The sequence below is a fragment of the Puntigrus tetrazona genome, chromosome 17 (genome assembly GCF_018831695.1).
Source record: "Puntigrus tetrazona isolate hp1 chromosome 17, ASM1883169v1, whole genome shotgun sequence".
NCBI classification, from domain to species: domain Eukaryota; kingdom Metazoa; phylum Chordata; class Actinopteri; order Cypriniformes; family Cyprinidae; genus Puntigrus; species Puntigrus tetrazona.
In genome coordinates, this window is record NC_056715.1 from 18,373,658 (window position 1) to 18,392,199 (window position 18,542).

Genomic DNA, 18,542 nt, shown 5'->3' on the forward strand with positions numbered 1-18,542 from the left:
CACTATTCCAGGTCGTTGATTGGTTTAAAAACAACCCGCCGATTTAGGCTATGTAACATATTTTTGCTGCATACATGCCAAAACAGATGTAAACATGGATAAATGGTTGACAACGGGATCACTGAAAAGGGAAAATACTTCATCTACATTCATTTAAACTTTTTTGCAGTGGGCCTCGAAAACATATGTGTTTGGTTGTGTGGGCTGTGAGTTAAAAAAGGTTGGGAACCACTGCCCTAACCTAACCTAACCCTATATATATATATACACATACATATACACACACACACATATAATTAAAATTAATTAATAAACCATATCTCAACACCAGCTCAGGTTTTCACACATTTATTACCAAGATTTCCTTTTCTCTTCTTCAGAAATATACAGTACAGTTACAATTAGCTTAGACTCTTGGAAAACAATCATTTAATGTGTTTAAAAGCATTTCTCTCGATTCTTGAAACGTAGGTAACCTTAACCCTTTTTCCAAACATCGTTGCGTTATCAAGTTAACTTTGGTCCCGTCTGAACACGGTGGAAGGTGTAAAAGCGTCAGTGTTTTCGAGCACGGCCTGCGTGTGGGACGGCGGCGTCTCATACCAGCTTGAGGCACTGGACGTTGAAGCTGTCTCCCTCCCGACAGGCGGCGGCCTCCAGCAGAGCCTGCTTCTTCTGCGTGCTGCGTGACGACTCCAGCTCGTACATGGTGGTGAGGTTGAAGAGCACGCTCTCGTGGAGGTAGAGCGCCGGGTCCTTGTGCACCAGGCTCTCCAGCTGGCCCAGGGACTCCTTCAGCCTCCCCAAGTACAGCAGGCACACGGCTGCGTTGTTGTTTGCCTGAGGAAAGAAGGCGGCGGCGTTAGCTGTGCGGCGTTCGTCCGCGGTGCGTCGCTCGGACACTCGCGTTCAACTCACCACCGGGTTCTTGGGATCGAGCTTCAAGACGCTGGAGAAACACGTGTGCGCGTCTGCATAGTTATTCTGGCTCAGGTGAACAAAAGCCCTGTGAAACACGTCACAGACCACACATCAAATCATTCTGAAAGAAGGCTCTTACGCATTTATCAGAATTTTCAGCGTGATCCTTCAGAAATCATACTAATACACTGATTTGCTGCTCAAGAATATTTCTGATTATTATCAATGGCGATGCATGACATTTCACGAAATAAAACTAAATAAATAAACGCTTGTGTTTAATGAGAGCGCGTTGAATTGATCAGAAGTGACAGCGTCTTGCTTTAAAAATATTTATTTCAAATTCAAATCGTTCATCAGATGCTGAAAAGGTGAGATGACTTGCATAAAAATGTTCGGTAGAAAAAAAAACATTAAAACATCATTAATGAATATTAACTGATGATAATTGAGCGGCAAATGTTAGACGGATCGTGTGACGCTGAAGAGTGACGCCGAAAATGAAACCCAGCCCGAAGTTCAACAGGTATCCTCATAAAGACCTGCTGTTTGAAAGCATTTCGAAATATCATGGCTTGACTGTTTTGTATCAAATAAAGAAAGCGAGCGTTCACCTGTTCATCAGCACGGACGTGTCTTCATTAGGTGTTTTTCCCTTTGACTGACAGGCTTTCTCCACGTCCTGAAAATACTTCTCAGCAGTCCTGATGTCTCCGATCTAATCGTACGAACAAACAGAGCGTTAATTATCTCCTGCGCGGAGATGAAACACGAAGAGCCAAGCAGCAATCCAGATAAACACGCCGCGTTTCAACCGAAAATGGGTTTCTTCCCTCTATTTTCCAGAGCTCCGCAAAGCCCTTGAGGGACATAATTATCCGCTTCTCTTATGGACGGCAGACGCATGCTAACACGTTCTGATGCGGTGGCTCCGGGGGTCTCTCACCTGCAGGAAAATGCGACCCATTCCACTCAGCAGCTGCACGCTTTGCTCCGGCTCGTACTCGATGATGGAGCGGTACGTCTCCACGGCCAGCACGTAGTCCTTCACGTCAAGGAGAAACAAGTCACCAATGCTCTCAAAGATCGACAAGCTCCAAAAGAACGAAAAAAGGCATATGAATAATGCACTACAACAGGAGTTACTTCGGTGCGTCGCCACAGTCTTTGGCCAGCAGATGGCACTTGTTGAACATGAGAAAAGGCATTTCTTTATGTATGCTATGAAGATATGTGCACACGCACTGTTTTCTTCAGTAGGCGCCTGCTTGAAGGAGTCTCAGCGCGAGCACGCATGGGACTCGGGTCAGATATGAACGTGTGAGTGAGTGCATGCTCACGTACCTTCATCATGAGCAGACAGTTGGCCATGGAGTACATCACCCTGCTCAGACGTGACCTCCACAGCTGGATGGAGGCTGAAACACAGAGCGGAGAGAGAGAGAGAGAAAAGACTGAGCAAATGGAATAGAATTGGAAATTGCAGTCTTTCCCTCCTTTTCCCGGCTCTAAACCATCAATTATTTGTCTGCTGGCGGGAATTATAGTGCAGGAGGAAAAGACACAGTGACAATCACATTTATTTTCCCCCTCTGGCTCACTGTAGACCCCCATCAGCGAGCCAATCTGATCTCATATGTGTGTGTGTGTGTGAGACTTCAGCGCATGTGTCTCAGTACTAATGCTGTGTGACCGCACAGACAACACACGACATCACGCTTCCTTCACTCCTGCCACACGGATCAGAACTGCGAGACATGCTAATTATGGGTCGTGAACTGAGAAACCAAAATTCCCTTGATCCTTTGACAGATAAGAGGTCATCGATCCGCATAAGCATCCTTTAAGTTACAGAAAATGTTGTCGTTGGATAAGCACCGCCTCCACGGAAGATGATATTTAGCCTATTTAGCCCCGCCCACCGATTCTACGTCACTGTCTGTTCAGCCCGCCCACAATTCCACGTTATTGCCAGTTTAGCCCCGCCCCTGGATTAAACGTCATTGACTGTTTAGCCCCGCCCGCTAAGTTGTGAGTTCTGAAACTTAAAGGAAGTTAAAAACTTAATTTCTCAACCAGAAAGCACAAAAAATGCTGAAATATTTGTATTGTACCGCATGCTATGTCATTGTCTGCACTTAACTATAGGTAGGCTACATATATGCATAAAAATATAATAAAATATGTATAAAAATAATCGCAAGGCTTTCAAAATAATTACTTTTTTTGGCTAAACCTATTTATTACTATGTTGAATTTGTCACACGAAAAAAAAAAAGAAATGTATGATCATTATCTCCATTAATGTCACAGTAAGATGATGTTTGAATGATCAAAACATAAAATGCGATGCAATCCGATGACGATCGAGAGCTAAAGAAATAAACGCTCCTCAAAAGCCTGACGATATGCAATATATAGGAAGTGTGGCACCGGGCCTGAAATCACACGCTCTCCTCACAGCTACGCTGAAGCGTGTATTTATCTCTGTCTTCACCAAAACAACATGTGAGGTAGTCAATGGAGCATGCGGGACTTACAGACGCGTCAGCTATCAGCTTTGATGGATCGCTCGAGACGAGGTCTTCTCAGGGTGTTTTAGTGAGCCAGACAAAGCTTAGAGCCTCCGAGTTCATTTTAAAAGTGACAGTAAATGTAGATTTTTCCATGGCTAATATATATTACAAGTATCTACTAATAACATAATGTGGACAAAGTATTTGTATTTTTCACACGAAAATATATTTTTTAATTACATATCATTTAAAGGAAATGTATTTCAAGGCACAGGAAAGTAAATACATTAACTTAAAATACATTAAAGGTAAAAACAAAATGTATTGCGGTTAATCACATCCAAAATAAAAGTTTTTGTTTACATAAAATATGTGTTTACAGTGTGTGTGTGTGTATATATATATATATATATATATATATATATATATATATATATATATATATATATATATATATATATATATTTTTTTTTTTTTTTTTATTATTATTATTATTATCAGTTATGTAAAAAAATACATAAATTATATATATATATATATATATATATATATATATATATATTATTCTACCTAATTCTATTTTATTTATTTAAATAAACAAACAAAACAAAAATCACCCTTGACCCTCAATTTATTCTCTAATTTTATTTTTACTAACTTTTTTCTTAAAAAACTAACGCTAGATTTATTTTTGTACTTGTTTTCTTAAAACAAACAAAACAAAAACAATGTAGGCTACATATATGCGTAAAAATATTATAAAATATGTATAAAAATAATCGCAAGGTTTTCATATATTTATTACGATGTTGAATTTGTCGCACGAAAAATAAAAAAACATCGTCCTGAATAAATTTGTGAATTGTATTTACAGTAATTTGTCTAAGAAGAATGATTCATTATAAAATGTTAGTTAGTTTTGATTGTTTCTATGGTCCTCGTTTGTAAGTCGTTAAAGGTTAATTACATTACATTTGACCTCAAACTATTTTGGTCCTAATAGGACATCTGGCTATTTTATCATGTTAAAAACATTTTAGTATTAAAAATGCATTTTTGCTAACTTATCTGGAATCTTATAAATAACTACTTCGAAGGGTGATGACTCGAGGGTTTCCTACGTGTCTGAAAGCAGAGGAGAGGTGTGAGCGGTCAGTACCGAGTCTGTTGTCCTGTGTGAGGTTCATCATACTCCCGTCCTCGGCCAAACCTTCCTGCAGGTTACTCAGGATCTGTGAAAGGACAGGAGCAGAAGTTTTACAACACTAATTACGGCGAGGCTAATTCAATTTTGCGAGCAGGTGCGGGCGCTGAGGTGTAGAGTTCAGGTCGGGCGGCGCTCACCTTCTGACAGACGCTCTTTATTCTGTGGAGACGGTCCAGGGTTTCCTGAGGCTTCTGCAGGTACTGAGGGAGCTCGGCGTGCAGGACGCGCATGGAGAAGGGCACCATCGAGCCTAGACCGCGCACGGGGGAAAAAAACCATCATTAACACTAATGCATGCTGTTTCTCCAAATGCACGGTTTTTCAGCTTTTCTGCCGAGAAGCGCACTGCGGAGACGGGCTCGTGGCGGTGAAACGAGGGCCTGCGGCTTTGATCACGCGCTTCTTTGATATCAGGACAGATCCTGTAAAACAGACCCGAGTCAAACACTGCATCGCCGTCTCGAGATTTCACCTGACCGGCTGCGCTAGGTTTTATATTAAAATAAAGCTGTCGGGTGATTTTTATTTTTTATGGGTTTTTTTTTGCTCCCTAAGCCTGCATTTACTTGTTTCAAGATAATATTGTGAGATGTTTGAGCTATTTAAAACATCTGCTTTCTATTTGAATATATTATAAAATGTCTTTTATACCTGTGATTTCAAAACTGAATTTTTAGCATCTAATCCATCCATCTCGCCATCTATCAGTAAGCAGCAAATTATTCGTTTATTCTGTAAAAAGTCATAGTTAATAGGTAGTTACTGGTGAGAATTGGGCCTTAGAATAAAGCGTGACAAAAAAAGGTAAATTTATTTGATCAAAAATACAATAAAACCTGTAATATTGCGACAAACGCACACATACACAAATCATCATTAAAGTCACAGGCAATGCTGTAGCATAATCCCAAATTAGTACACGTATAAACTACGCTAATAGAAGTTAGTTTAGTAGTAAAATGATAACTAATAAAAACAATAAAGGTAATAAGGGTGACATATACACAAAAAAAAGAGATTCAAAAAGAAAGCACATTATTCTGAGTGTGGTCAGCCATTCAATAACAATCTTGGCACAGTATTAATTTTCGCAGATTAAAAAAAACAGCATTCGTTTGAAATAGAAATCTGAGATGATACACGTCTTTACTCTCACTATTGATTGTATTAATGCATCCTAACTCTTACCTCTCCTTCCCGGATAAGCGGTGGGATAATATTCATAGTAGAGATTTGGATGATCCAGATTCCCGAAAGGCTCCAACTCCAGCTCTGCGTTCTGGAAAAGGTTGAGCTTTGCCAGTAGAGAGAGACGGACAAACCACAGCTGTAGAGAGAAGAGAGCGGCCTGCTTCAACCAAACAAATCAACATCGACTTCCTCCTGTAAGTGCTTTCTGTAACTCTTCTGGGCAGCAGCACGCGTGGAGAAAGAGCTCAAGCTCCCATGTCGTTCAGCAGGTCGGGTGCTCTGCTTGATTTATGGAGGTATAATGGCCTCTCGGATCCCCTCCGGGTTCATTGCTTGTTGGATCGGGTCCAATTCAAAGGTCCTATACATTCTCCAGCATTTGATCCCGTGCGCTTACACTCGGAGCGAAATTTTAGAAAATATTTGAATAATTTAGCATTTGTTGCTTTGTAAATCTACATGACCACAAATGCTGTCGATGCAGCTTGATTTTAAACGCGAAACACTTCTTTATCTTTTGCACAAAATCTATATATAAATGCACAGAAACGCTGCATGCATTTTTTTTTTTCAGATTTGGAACTGCTTTAGTTTGAATTATTTGTCGTCAATCATTTGCATTTTCGGCAACGGCGACATCAAATATTCAATAATATCCATTTTAAACAAAAAAATGTGGCATAATTCGCTTGAAATGATTTTACTGTTTAACATTTACATTATTAGTAGTAGTAGGCTATTGTGATTGTATTGAATTCAACATGCTAAATAAAGCACATACCCAGTAACGGGATAAAAAAAATACAGATGAACTTCAGGCATTATGAAACTAGCAAAATTCGCCCTAATATAGAGCACGCATTATCTTCAGCATTACACACAGTGGGTTAATAATACCAACATCATCTTGCAAGTTAAAGCAAATATCAAAAAGGCAATTATAATAGTCAAGTGCATGTCGTGAACTAATCATTTTGATCGCTTACCGAATGTGATCTGCTACTGATTTCAAATGACATAAATGTATGCGAAAAGGAAGTTACTTCTTGACTGACTTTGACCCGTCTTGCTTATAGCGTAGATTCGAATAGAAGCCTTTTATTCGGCGAGGTCCGTGCCGGTGCTTCTGCTCACCTGTAGGGAGTCAGTGGTGTGGTTGGTGGGCTGGCCGCTCTTGCCGTATCCCTGGCCGTGAGCCGTCAGCAGTCTGCCCGTCAGGTCCACGGCCGCCCTCCAGTTCTTAGTGCTCTGTGAGAGGAGATGAAGCCATTAAACACAGCAGGAGAGAGCTGACGAGCCTTAAAAACACTCGAAATAAGAACCGAAATGGACTGAAGATCTACTGAAATACCAGCTTCTCTCATACCGAAAACGTACTCGCATGTGGCATTATATCAGTCAGAAGTGGCTTCATGTGCATATACACAAACGAATCTGCTTTAATCATAATGCTAACTAGATTGAGAAGTCCTTGTGTTAACGCCTCAACTGATGCAATCGATTTCAAATATAAGTAGCACATGAATGAGTCTTGTCTCGACAAGAGATGCAGCTAAAATTCTCACTATTAACTAGTTTCATATTACTGATGTAATTATTATTATGTATGACCATATCTTGGATCTCTCTACTTCATACTCAAACATACTATGAATTTTTAGCAAATTATGAGTAAAAGTCGCAGTTAATAGTGAGAACTGGACCTTAATATTGATCTCAACTTCTTACAGGAAAGAATATAGATGTGTTCACGCTAATCAATCAGCTAATGAAATAAATTACTCTACAATCATTTTTTGCAATGGTCACTTCAGCACAGAAATATTCGTAATTCACCTTTGCTAAAAAAACCAAAAAATTGGATTTTTTTTCATGTTGCATGAAACGTTTTTCTAATTTGAGCAGAGCGTTGTAATCTGCGACATCCCTTGGATGTGATGCCGTTTGTTAGCACGGTTTTCCCGTCCGTGTTCATTTCTGAGCCTCACTTCTGCATTTTCAGCACCATTATAACCTCCTCTTACTTCTTTCCTTCTCTTCTGCTTTCTCTCTTTTCTGTCAGAGACCCCCAGAGCCTCTAAATCTTCATTAAAGCGGCAAATGAAGCCGAAAACCACTGGCAGGAAAACGGGCAAAAGCAGCAGCCGCCACTGAGATAAAACATAAGAGAAGTCAATGACAGGGGAAATGAGGGTCCTTCCTGATGTACTGCACACTCGGGGACTCCACACACACACGCACACACACACACACATACGCTCTATTAAAGAGAGAGTTCGGCCAAGAAAACGAAAAAACCTGCCATCATTTACTCATCCTCAAGTCATTCTAGACCTCTGTAGAACACAATAGGAGACATTTTCAATAATAATCATGTCAGAGTTGAACTATCAATCAGTGAATTAAAAAGGTTCTTCTCAAAAGGCTCACAATAATCTTTATCCCCAAAAGCTGCATAAACAAACCAGTAAACAGGTCTCAGTGTATCTGTTTGCTGGAGAAAGTGTTTACAGCAGTGCAAACTGAAAACTTTTAAATTAATCAGCTAAACCCTTTTTAGGGCAAATTTAGGTTACATTTGATTATTTCATTTTAATATCCCGATATTAGTAAGAAATAGGGTTGAGTATCGTTTATTATTTTTTTGCGATACCGATGCCAAATCAATGCTTTTAAAACGCTTCCGGTGCCTAAACCAATACTTGATGAACTGGCCATTAGCACGATAAACACATGATGTCGCTTTCATTCATACGGGACGCCAGAGGGCGCCCTTGCACAGAAAAAAAAAACATATATCCAGAGAAGTAGCTAAACTCTATCGCTGTAACCGAGTAAACAGAAGATTAGACTATAAACACTCGACTGCATCAATGTTTGGTTTATCACTATTATTCAAGCCATCTCTCTAATAGGTCCATTTCTTTCTGCATATTTTCTGCCTCGTTCTTTGGCAAAAAGCTACATCAGATCACAAAAGGAAGCATCCGATCTCTTTTGTTGGACAACAGGTTTAAAAATGCGAACTTCAGGCATTTTAATTGAAGCATGATTAGCTTAGCTAGTTAAGGGAAGGCTATCTGCTGCCTCAGAGCAAGTGGAATTAACGCATTCAAGTATTCTCTTCCTTGGTAGGCATCTTGATCAAAACAGCTCCATATTTAATGAAGCACATACAAAACTTTTCTACATTCATGTCAACACTGTGCTAATGGTAAAGCACCAAACAAGGGAATTATTAAAACGATAAACTCAATCCACTCTCAACGCCGTTCTGAAACTCATTATTATTCTGAACGTTTTCACCAAAGTCACCTTTACGGCAAGATTTTATTGAAAGTAATTTACTAATTTACAATCAGGCCAATGGCTCAAAAGGTGGAGGTGGCGCTTTACGGTCAGGCAAGCGCTGACGCCATAAAAATTCACACAAAAATCACCGATGCGTTTAAGGCTATTTATTTACTTAATCCAAAATATGTGACGACAGCCTTGTAAAACAGTTACTAGCCAGAAAGCGCTACGGAAACCTTGTTTGTCACGGTTTGGTTGTGGAAGGTGAGCGAGTTAAAGGGTGTGGATCTATTCACATCAAATATCACAAAAACATGTGATAAAATGTATTTTCCAGATTTATTGTTTTTAAATTGTTAGTATTGTTTGTCATTGGTGCATTTATTGTTTAAAAATCCATGTTGTCAGTGGAAACGCACCTTGAGTCCAAGACATATTTCCCAAACAATTTCAAATCAACTGAATTAAAAGTTGAATTCTTTTTAATTTTAACATATGCTAAGAAGCAAACCAACAAATACCAGTCAAACACTATGGCAACAAATCAAACTAAGTAAACATAGGAATCGATGGGAAGACAGGATACGTCAAATATGAAACTTGTAAATTGAAGATTGTCTTTCAAACTCAAATTTTGTAAAAAAGCCTACTTACAAAATGAATTTCAATAAACGTACTTACTGGTATGAACTCTACTAAGTGTGCTAGCGATGAATTGGCTGATTTTCTCTGGCTTTCTCAAAGAAGTCAACTCTGTTCATCATATTGGTATAAGTCGCAGCACGGAAACTTATTATTGGCGGATCGTAAAGAAGCAAGAATGCAGCAGTGAGGTCAAACAACCAGCAAACACTAAAGAAGACTGAGCTGAAACCTGCTGACCAGACAATCACCAAACTCACGCTTACTACATGCTATAATATGCTCTGATCAGCCAATCATCACCCAATGTCCAGGCTGAGTGATGGATGAAAACCTGATGAACCAAATAACTGCTAATTACTAATTAGCTTTGTCATATTATAAAAAACAATCCAGTGTATTCCATAAGTTCTTGTTCAAATCAAATGCAATTGATTTATATTGCAGTGCTGAACGATTTGGATTTATTTTGATGATGGATTTATACGTTTAGTTTTCGTAGACGAAATTCGAACCGATTTCAGACATCTCTCTCTGCTCTCTGTGACAGTTTGAGACAGTAAAGGAACATCATTGCTTTGGCGGCTCATTTATAAGCTGTCACAGCTTGACTTCTCATCAACACATCAGTTGTTTAATTAATCATTATTAAAATCAAGTTAGAAATTATGAAGCCATTTTGGATAATCTTGAACACTGTAAAAAATATATATTTTTATGTAAATAAATATGTTTTACAAAAGGTGCTTAATTCAATGCTTCTTTCCATTTCTTTGAAATTGAAATGATTGGTACATTGAAAAAAAAAAAAGTATTTTGTTTAATTTATGGTGAAAGCCTGGCAGCTGTGGTTGATGGAATTCTACAGTAAAAAAAATACGGTAACAACGTTTTTAGTTTAATACCGTAATACCGTCATTAACTGATATAATGTAAATTTATCGGCGTATTAAGGAACTGAAATCTGTTTTGCACCTTTGAAATACATTGGTAACCAAATGCAGGTGGTGATGAGAAAGTCACATGATGAACCAAAGCCCATCATGAGCAGCTTTTAAATGATAACATACATAGAAGCTGCTAAACACTAAACACAATCATGGTGAGACTCATTAAACTAAAATATGCAATAAACAACAAACAACATTAGATGCAACATACAACCAAAACATAACTGATAAGAAAAATTTTTGAATTGCAATGCAGGGAATTCTGGGAACGTCAATTCACGGTTTCCCCTGTAAATTTTACAGGAATGTACCGTTAACCATTTAACAGGTTTTTACTGTAGCATTTACAGTTTTTTTTCTGTTAAAATCAGTCATTTTTTACAGTGTAGATTTGTCATGTTTATAAATATTTGATGACAGGTTTTTGTATCTGACAATGTTGGTAAGGAAAAATACTAAACTGAACGAAATTTTTATTTTTGCACTTTTGTGGCCAGTCTCGTCCCACCTACTGAGGGTTTGTTTTACTATAAACGCATTAACCGCTGGATGTAACCCTATGCAAATCCCGTCACATTTAACAGACGACCTCTAAGTGATCGTTTCAACGTAAATGCAATGTTAGTTATCTAAACTGAACCGAGAGACGGAGTGAGATTCGGTGCAACATTATTTTGAAAAGCTGGAGAAGAAGTCAGGACGGTGCGGCAAGAAATAAGAGTGATTCAGAGCCAGAAATAATCGCTGGAACCCCGTACGGAGAAGACAAGAGCCAGATGAGGAGAAATAGAGAATAAAAGAGAAACGAGCAGACGAGGGGAAACGGGGGTCTCCTGCAGAATGAGTGATTTCTCTCAGGTTCGGGTGAAGCGCACTCGTCTCTGTCTGACACACACATCTCTTCTCTCTGGGGATGACGGATCTGGATCAGCATGTGCTTCTACACCAGTCCCAGACTCATTTCAGTAGTTATTCCTTAAACGCCCTGTGTACAAATATTATTCAACACACCTCTCCAAACTATCTGAGGCTTTTCCTTTGCACACTGTAAAAAAATCCATCATGTTGGGTTTCCATGTTTTTTGGGGACTCTCTGTAGGCATGGCGCTTTTCATACTGTACAAATTATATTTTCTGTCACCTTACCCCCGACCCTCACACAAATGTTTTCCTCGTGGGGACAAAGACATGTCCCTACAAGGACAAAACTGACTGGCATCTGACATTACTATCCTTGTGGAGACATTTGGTCCTTATGATGTAGTGCGTGCACACCAACATTTAAGATTTATGTATTTGAATCGCAGATTAATTTGTATTGGTGAAAAATGCAGATCTCTTCACATACTTTGTCCGTATTTTTACATTAGCACAACTTTTTTAGTATAGGATTTCAGAAATGTTATGGTTTAAATATGCAAATGAGGAAGCGTCTAATTAAATATGCACTTTTTTGTTATATACTGCAGTTAACGTTTTTTTTACAGAGGGCGGTTTCGTCTTTTTGTCTTTGCCTTTAAAGACATGCATTGGAATTGAACTCGAGAGACACAAAGCGAAGAAGATAGACAAACATTTAAAAAGTGAATTTTGGATGTTTTCTTTGCACTAGTCTGCGGTGTTATTTACAATAATCACTCAATAGAGACTCCTTCCAACAGCTGACCGTATCGACAATGCAACAAATTACAAGTTAAACGCTAGAAGACGTACATTGTGCAAATTCCTGCACACACCACACACAATGCTTCTCATTTAAATACATAAATGGCTTTGCAGTCTAACATACACCCCGAAGAAAAGCCAAACAGATTCACTGAACCAAAAAATGAAGGTATTTGGAAGCGCATCTTACATAACCTTTCTGAAGGTTAATTTAGGGATCTAAAAATTTGAAATGGCTTGTTTTTAGTTAATATTTCCTATTTGTTAAGAGCGGTACAGTGCACTGCCTGTGAATGCTTTTCTATATACAGAGAGGACTGATCTTCTGTGTGTTTCTCTGCTCCAGAGCTTTGTGATCTGGTCTGTGAAGTCCAGGATCTGGGGATTAGAGCTCAAGCTTCCACAGGCTCAGCACTAACGCTAGACACACACACACACACACACACACACACAGTGTATCCTTGTCATTCGGTGAAGGACGTGGGCACAGCGGGCAAGGCTGTCTGTGTGTTCAGAGGTAAATCAGTGAGGCAGTAATTCTGGGACCCTAGAGCTCCAGCTGACACCTCATGCTGCCCGATGCAGCACTGCACACACACACACACACACACACACACACACACACACACACACACACTCAGACAGAGACGGGCAGCACGATGGGATATACCGTGTATATGGATGACCTATTGAATGCTGGGCTGATGTATACCGTATACATGTGCGTGATGATTTTGCTAGCGATGTAAAATCAAGCAACATAAGCATGTTTACATGCACTCAAACGACCCATTTATTATCAGATTGAATCGAACCGATTTATCATCAGCTCAGTCGAACTGAAAAATCTTCATGTTAACGCCTCAATTGATTCGGAGTTCACTCAGAATGAAATTGATCGGATCAGAAGGAGCGGTGTAGAATTTAAATGATCAGATTCAACAGAAAACGAAAAGTGACAATTTTCTCAAAGGGATAGCATACAGTTGGAATCAATTTGTCTTTTTTTTCCAGGTCTGCGTTTACTTCTGTCAGTTGTATTTCAGAATCCATAAGTTGTGTTCATATTGGGCTAAACACTTATCATAAACCTCTGCTGGTCACACAGCAACAATCTGATAGCCAATGGAAAAATCCTATTGGGTTTATGTTGAGAAGATTCAATCCAGATAGCACTATTGTAAATGACTTTATTATATTTTGTTTGTATGTCCTGCACTAGTCTGAGAGAAACATTGTTATTTGCCAACTAATGGACGGAAGGGTTTTAGCTCCAATTTTTGCACCAATTTCCAGGTCGGTGCAAATCAGTGCTAGCTTTTCCAAGTTTGTTTGGACATTAATGAAACTCTAAAAGAAATGGAGAAGGTGAACAAGTTCGCCATAAATGTTGCTCACCTCAAACTTTAAATGTCCCAGCCATTACACAAAAAGGACACAAATTAGGATTAAATGTGATGTGCTACTCACTATTAGCCGCTTGAGACCCAGGAAGTTCTGCTCCACTGAGCTGGCCGAGAGAACCTGTCTCTTCATAGCTGCCTGGTCACCCAAAAAACGCTGCATGAGATCTTTCACCGCATCGCCCTGTAAATCAGAGAGCTTCAGTTTCTGCTGTTAAAACACCAAGATAAATGTAGTTTTGCGCTGACCTGTAGGTTGTCAAACTTGAGTCCGGGCATGGCCAGCTGCTCTCTGTCTATCTGGACAGGACTGATCTGCTGCGTGGCCACCGATATCAGCACTTTCCTGGTGTCTTCTGAGGGAAGCCATGCGTCATAGCGCTTATCCAGCTCGCTGGTGATCAGGGCGCTTGCGAAGGGGTCGTCCCGCTCGGGAACACAGCCTGGAGCTTGTTCACGGGCTCTACGGGACTTACTGGAGGTTTGGTAGCGACGGGGGTGAAGTAGGTGCTGGTCGGTACAGCTTCCACCGCCGTGGGAGCCGATAAGAGAGGAGACTCCGGAGGGGCGGCTGTCTTGGGAGACTCTGCGTTGGGGTTGCTGATTGATATGAAAGAGGTGGAAGTCGTGAAGGAATCGAAGAAATCGGAGGCGGGGTTGACCGCGCCGTTGTCCGTGAAGAACTTGCTGAGGCTGGGGCTCGGCTGGCACACCTGAGGGACCAGCTTGTTGGGGGTTTCTGTGTTGCCGATGGTGAAGCTTGGAGATTTTACCAGCGTGGGCTGAAAGCCGTCGGGAATCAGGGCTTGTGCTTTGGATTGTACGCCCTGGCTGAAGATGGTACACACCGGGACAGCCTCGTCTTTGGGGGGCGTATCTGCATCCATCTCAAGCGCTGTATCCTGAGTTTTGGGAGCCTCTGGTTTCGGGTCATCCGGTGAAACAGTTTCCCTTTTGTCATCCGCCTGCACAATCTTCTCCTCCCCGTTCTCTTCTTTAAACAAAGCCTCAGATGTCTCCTCAAGTTCAGCAGCGCTGGCTGTGCTAACGTCTTCGTTTCTCTCTTCTGTATCTCCGTCGGATGTTTTGGCCTCCTCCTCTTCATTCTGCTCCAAAATCGAGTCAATGGGAACCACGTCCTCTTCCTCACTGTTCGGGGAGTCGGATATCATCACGCTCTCCATCATCTGGTCGTTCAGCTTGCCTATTAGGCTCTCAGAGTGACTGCTGTCCTCCTGAGGTGAGACAAACGCTTCGGCGTCCAGGTCGATGCTCTCCTCTCTGAAAGATGCTTCTGCCGGGTCAGTCTGGGGCGGGACGGAGGTTTCTAGCATATCACCCGCTCCATCTATATCCAGAGTAACAGGCCTCTGGGCTGGACCTTCACTGCTGTCCATGAGTCCAGCCTGGATGTTCCCTGCGATCCCGTATCAAATAAAACACAGACCAACGATTCAGGATAAATGACTAATAAATATAGTTATACAAACAACCTTGTAAAAGTAAAGGACACTTTAGCATATTTGCTGAGCCTGGACCACAAAACCGATCATAAGGGTCAGTTTTTTAAAATTGAGATTTATTATAAATCACCCGAAAGGTGAATAAATAAGCTTTTCATTGATGTATTATTTGTTAGGATAGGATAACATTTGTGCAAAATCAAAACAAAAAATTGCCCTAATGAGGTTCTTAGCAATGCGTATTATCATATAATTTGTTCATAATCATAATATTTAAGGAAACAATCACTTTCCAAAATACTATAACACAAACCAGAGGAGTAAATAATAGAGAAATATGATTTGACAAATAACATTTAACTTGTAATATTTTAAAACAATAATACTCGTAAACCTTTTTTGGTTTTCTTACTAAATACAGAATATCAAACGAGTCCCTGCAAACTTCATAGTAGGCAAACGTTCTGAAGGAGAAAATTAAAACAGAAATATGACTAAAATGTAGTTTATCGATAATGCTGATCATATGCTGCATATCTGAAGAGCTCTGCTGCAACTGCATGATGACTTTAGACTGAAACACAACAACCCTGAATTGTCTTTTCTGACACCGTCGTGTTCTTCACGGCACTTCCGCATAGAACATAAACATATTATAATAAAACGGTAAAAACAAAATTTTACCTTCTGTGAAATGAACGGTAGGATGACAGCAGTGTAAACACGCGCATGCGCAATGACGTATGGAAACTAAGCCTACGGCGCGCGAAAGGTGTCATACGTCGTCGCTACGGCGGAGGCTGGTATTCACGAACGAAACTTACGTTCACAAGCCCTAAAGCACTGCGAGTGTTACGGTAGTTTCCGTGCGCCGTTTGCGTAAGTCTTATTACGCTTCCGCGGAACTGCTGTACCTGTGTTTGAGAAACAGGAGAATGTTTTATTCTGAATTAATAGATAAATGAATACGTGAATGAATAAAGATGGAGGATGATGCACCGGTTATTTATGGCCTGGAGTTTCAGGTAATTACTGTATCTCTGTTTACCTTTTCAGTTTGTCACACAACATAGAGACATTACTTGAGCTGTTTTGCTTCTGGTGCCTGTGTTTCACATGTTAGATATAAGACGGTTATTTAAAAATATCTGTATTAAACTGTATTTAAACGATTTGTATTAAACGTAACAAATGGCGGCGTATTTTCCGTTTCAAACGTCTGTCGCAATGTAATAAGTGCAGAATCAGATGATAATACCATAGCGCTTAAGTGTACTATAACTGGCATAATCATATTTCATATGCCATGGCAAAAAATAAAATGCATTTATAGCAAATGCAATATATATATACATACATACATGCATACATACACACACATATAGATATATTATGCATTGTGTGTGTGTGTGTGTGTATATAATAGCCTCACCAGACTAGATCAGACAGTATTTATGTATTCTAGCTATCTAGTGAGCTGCCTACCTAGCCAGTATTTTTTGCATTGCCTACCCAGATGTTCTGCTAGATCTCTTAAATGATTGATTTATCCAGACAACATATTTGGGCATCTGTTGAGCTCTCTATAACAAAGATTTTTGATAAATAGCGAGCTGCTTGTCTAGACTGCGTTGCTTCCCACGTAGCAACAAACATGCATCTAGTGAGCTGCTTGCTTAGTCAGCATTCTTGCGTGAACTAGCTTCCCATTAGGGCAGCAAACATACTAACGAGCCCGCCTCGTAATACCTAAAAATGCAGTCTAGGCAGCACCTCGCAGGCATCCGGCGTCGTATATGTATTGCATTTTTTAGTATTTTGGCTGTGTATCATTAATGCATGGGCTGTCGTTCTCTCCGTGTGTTTCAGGCGCGTGCTCTGACAGCGCAGACAGCTGAGACAGATGCCATCAGGTTTCTAGTGGGGACACAGTCACTCAAATTTGATAACCAGGTGAGTGGACAGATGCATGGGACTTTTCTAGAATCCTCAAATTTGCTGTAATGATGGGGACTCTTTTTTTAACGGGTTTCTTTCTTAAGTCGTGTTGCATCAACCGATGTTAGGCCTAACATATAGAAACGTACTGTGAAGTGCAAAGACAACACAAATCTTTTTATTTGTCACCGTGGGTTAAGAGCAAATCGCAGATGTACGGGTTTAGTGCATATGTAATGACTTGCCGGCAACCTTTCTGATACTGTATCAAGACTATTTTATTGTTGTTTATATCAGACTTTGATTTAGTTGAAAAATTAACGTAGCTACATAAAAAAAGGCATTAATAGTGATTGGTAGCAATTGTATATCACAAAAAAAAATAACACAAGGCAAATACATTTATAATAATTGAGATCGTTAATAAATAAAATACAACAAATGAAATAATAATAAAATATATAATAAAAAATACAATCAATAATACATGAGCATGAATCTAAAATGAGTAAAAAGATCAATAACAAGATGACAGTAATAAATAAGATCGTGCATTAGACATTTAAATGGCAAATTTAGTAATATTAATAATATAAACGAATAATAGTTATGGTCAATAAGTAGTACTAATACCATATAAGATTATTTAACAAATAAGGTGATAACTGCAATTAAATAAGTTAAATAATAAACACATAAGAAAATTAAATGATTAATGCAAAGATAAATTAAATTCACGGTAAATAATATCAGATATTATTATTTAACACATTTAATATACATGACTGTAAAAAAAAAATAAAGTTAAGAAAACTTAAACATTTAAGGCAATCTGTTATTTTCTCAACTTTTTGTTGTATGAACTGAATAAGTTGAGAAAACTCAAAAATGTCCTGAAAGCTGGTTGCTTTAAACTTTTAAGTTGTCTTAACTTAAAACTTAAAACCTGATTTTTTTTTACAGTGTATTGTTTTCTAATAAACAAAAAAAATTCCAATTAATAAATAATCATTTATAATTCATATTTATAAATCCAAACCTGTTTGGCTTTCTTCTGTGGAAAGACGTAAAGAAGATATTTAGAATCATTTAATGTGCAACCAATCCGTCGATCCTGTGTGCAAAGAAACCTCTCTGGCTTTCGTACTTTTAAATAAAAATAAAAAGTTATGAGCACGACTGTATGACGGGTGATCGCGATTTTCTTATTTTAAGCATATATAGTTGAGCGTAGCAAACGCAGTGTTGGAGAACCCATGATGTTTGGCAGGTGGGCTCGTGTCATTGAGCCCCTGACCGCTCCTTCACATAAGAGACGAGGCTCATGTGATAATTCACTCAGCTTCTGTAGA

General features: G+C 39.4%; 2 protein-coding genes across 2 annotated transcripts in view; one reads left to right on the plus strand and one right to left on the minus strand.

Annotated features, from left to right (window-relative positions):
• Positions 1-332: 332 nt before the first annotated feature.
• On the minus strand, positions 333-15,997 carry trappc12 (trafficking protein particle complex subunit 12). Its single transcript, XM_043263143.1, is given in 13 exon segments — positions 333-840; positions 919-1,006; positions 1,536-1,639; positions 1,868-1,966; positions 2,266-2,339; positions 4,597-4,669; positions 4,782-4,894; positions 5,833-5,971; positions 6,970-7,083; positions 13,857-13,973; positions 14,039-14,217; positions 14,220-15,206; positions 15,937-15,997. Coding segments are annotated over 12 exon segments (2,310 nt in total). The 5' UTR covers positions 15,187-15,206; positions 15,937-15,997; the 3' UTR covers positions 333-597.
• A 127-nt stretch (positions 15,998-16,124) lies between these two features.
• eipr1 (EARP complex and GARP complex interacting protein 1) overlaps positions 16,125-18,542 on the plus strand; it is a 30,997-nt gene continuing 28,579 nt past the window's right edge. Inside the window, exons 1-2 of the mRNA XM_043263558.1 lie at positions 16,125-16,277; positions 17,122-17,205. Of these exons, the coding sequence (XP_043119493.1) occupies positions 16,236-16,277; positions 17,122-17,205 (126 nt within the window). The 5' untranslated portion in view covers positions 16,125-16,235. The remainder of the gene's footprint in view (positions 16,278-17,121; positions 17,206-18,542) is intronic.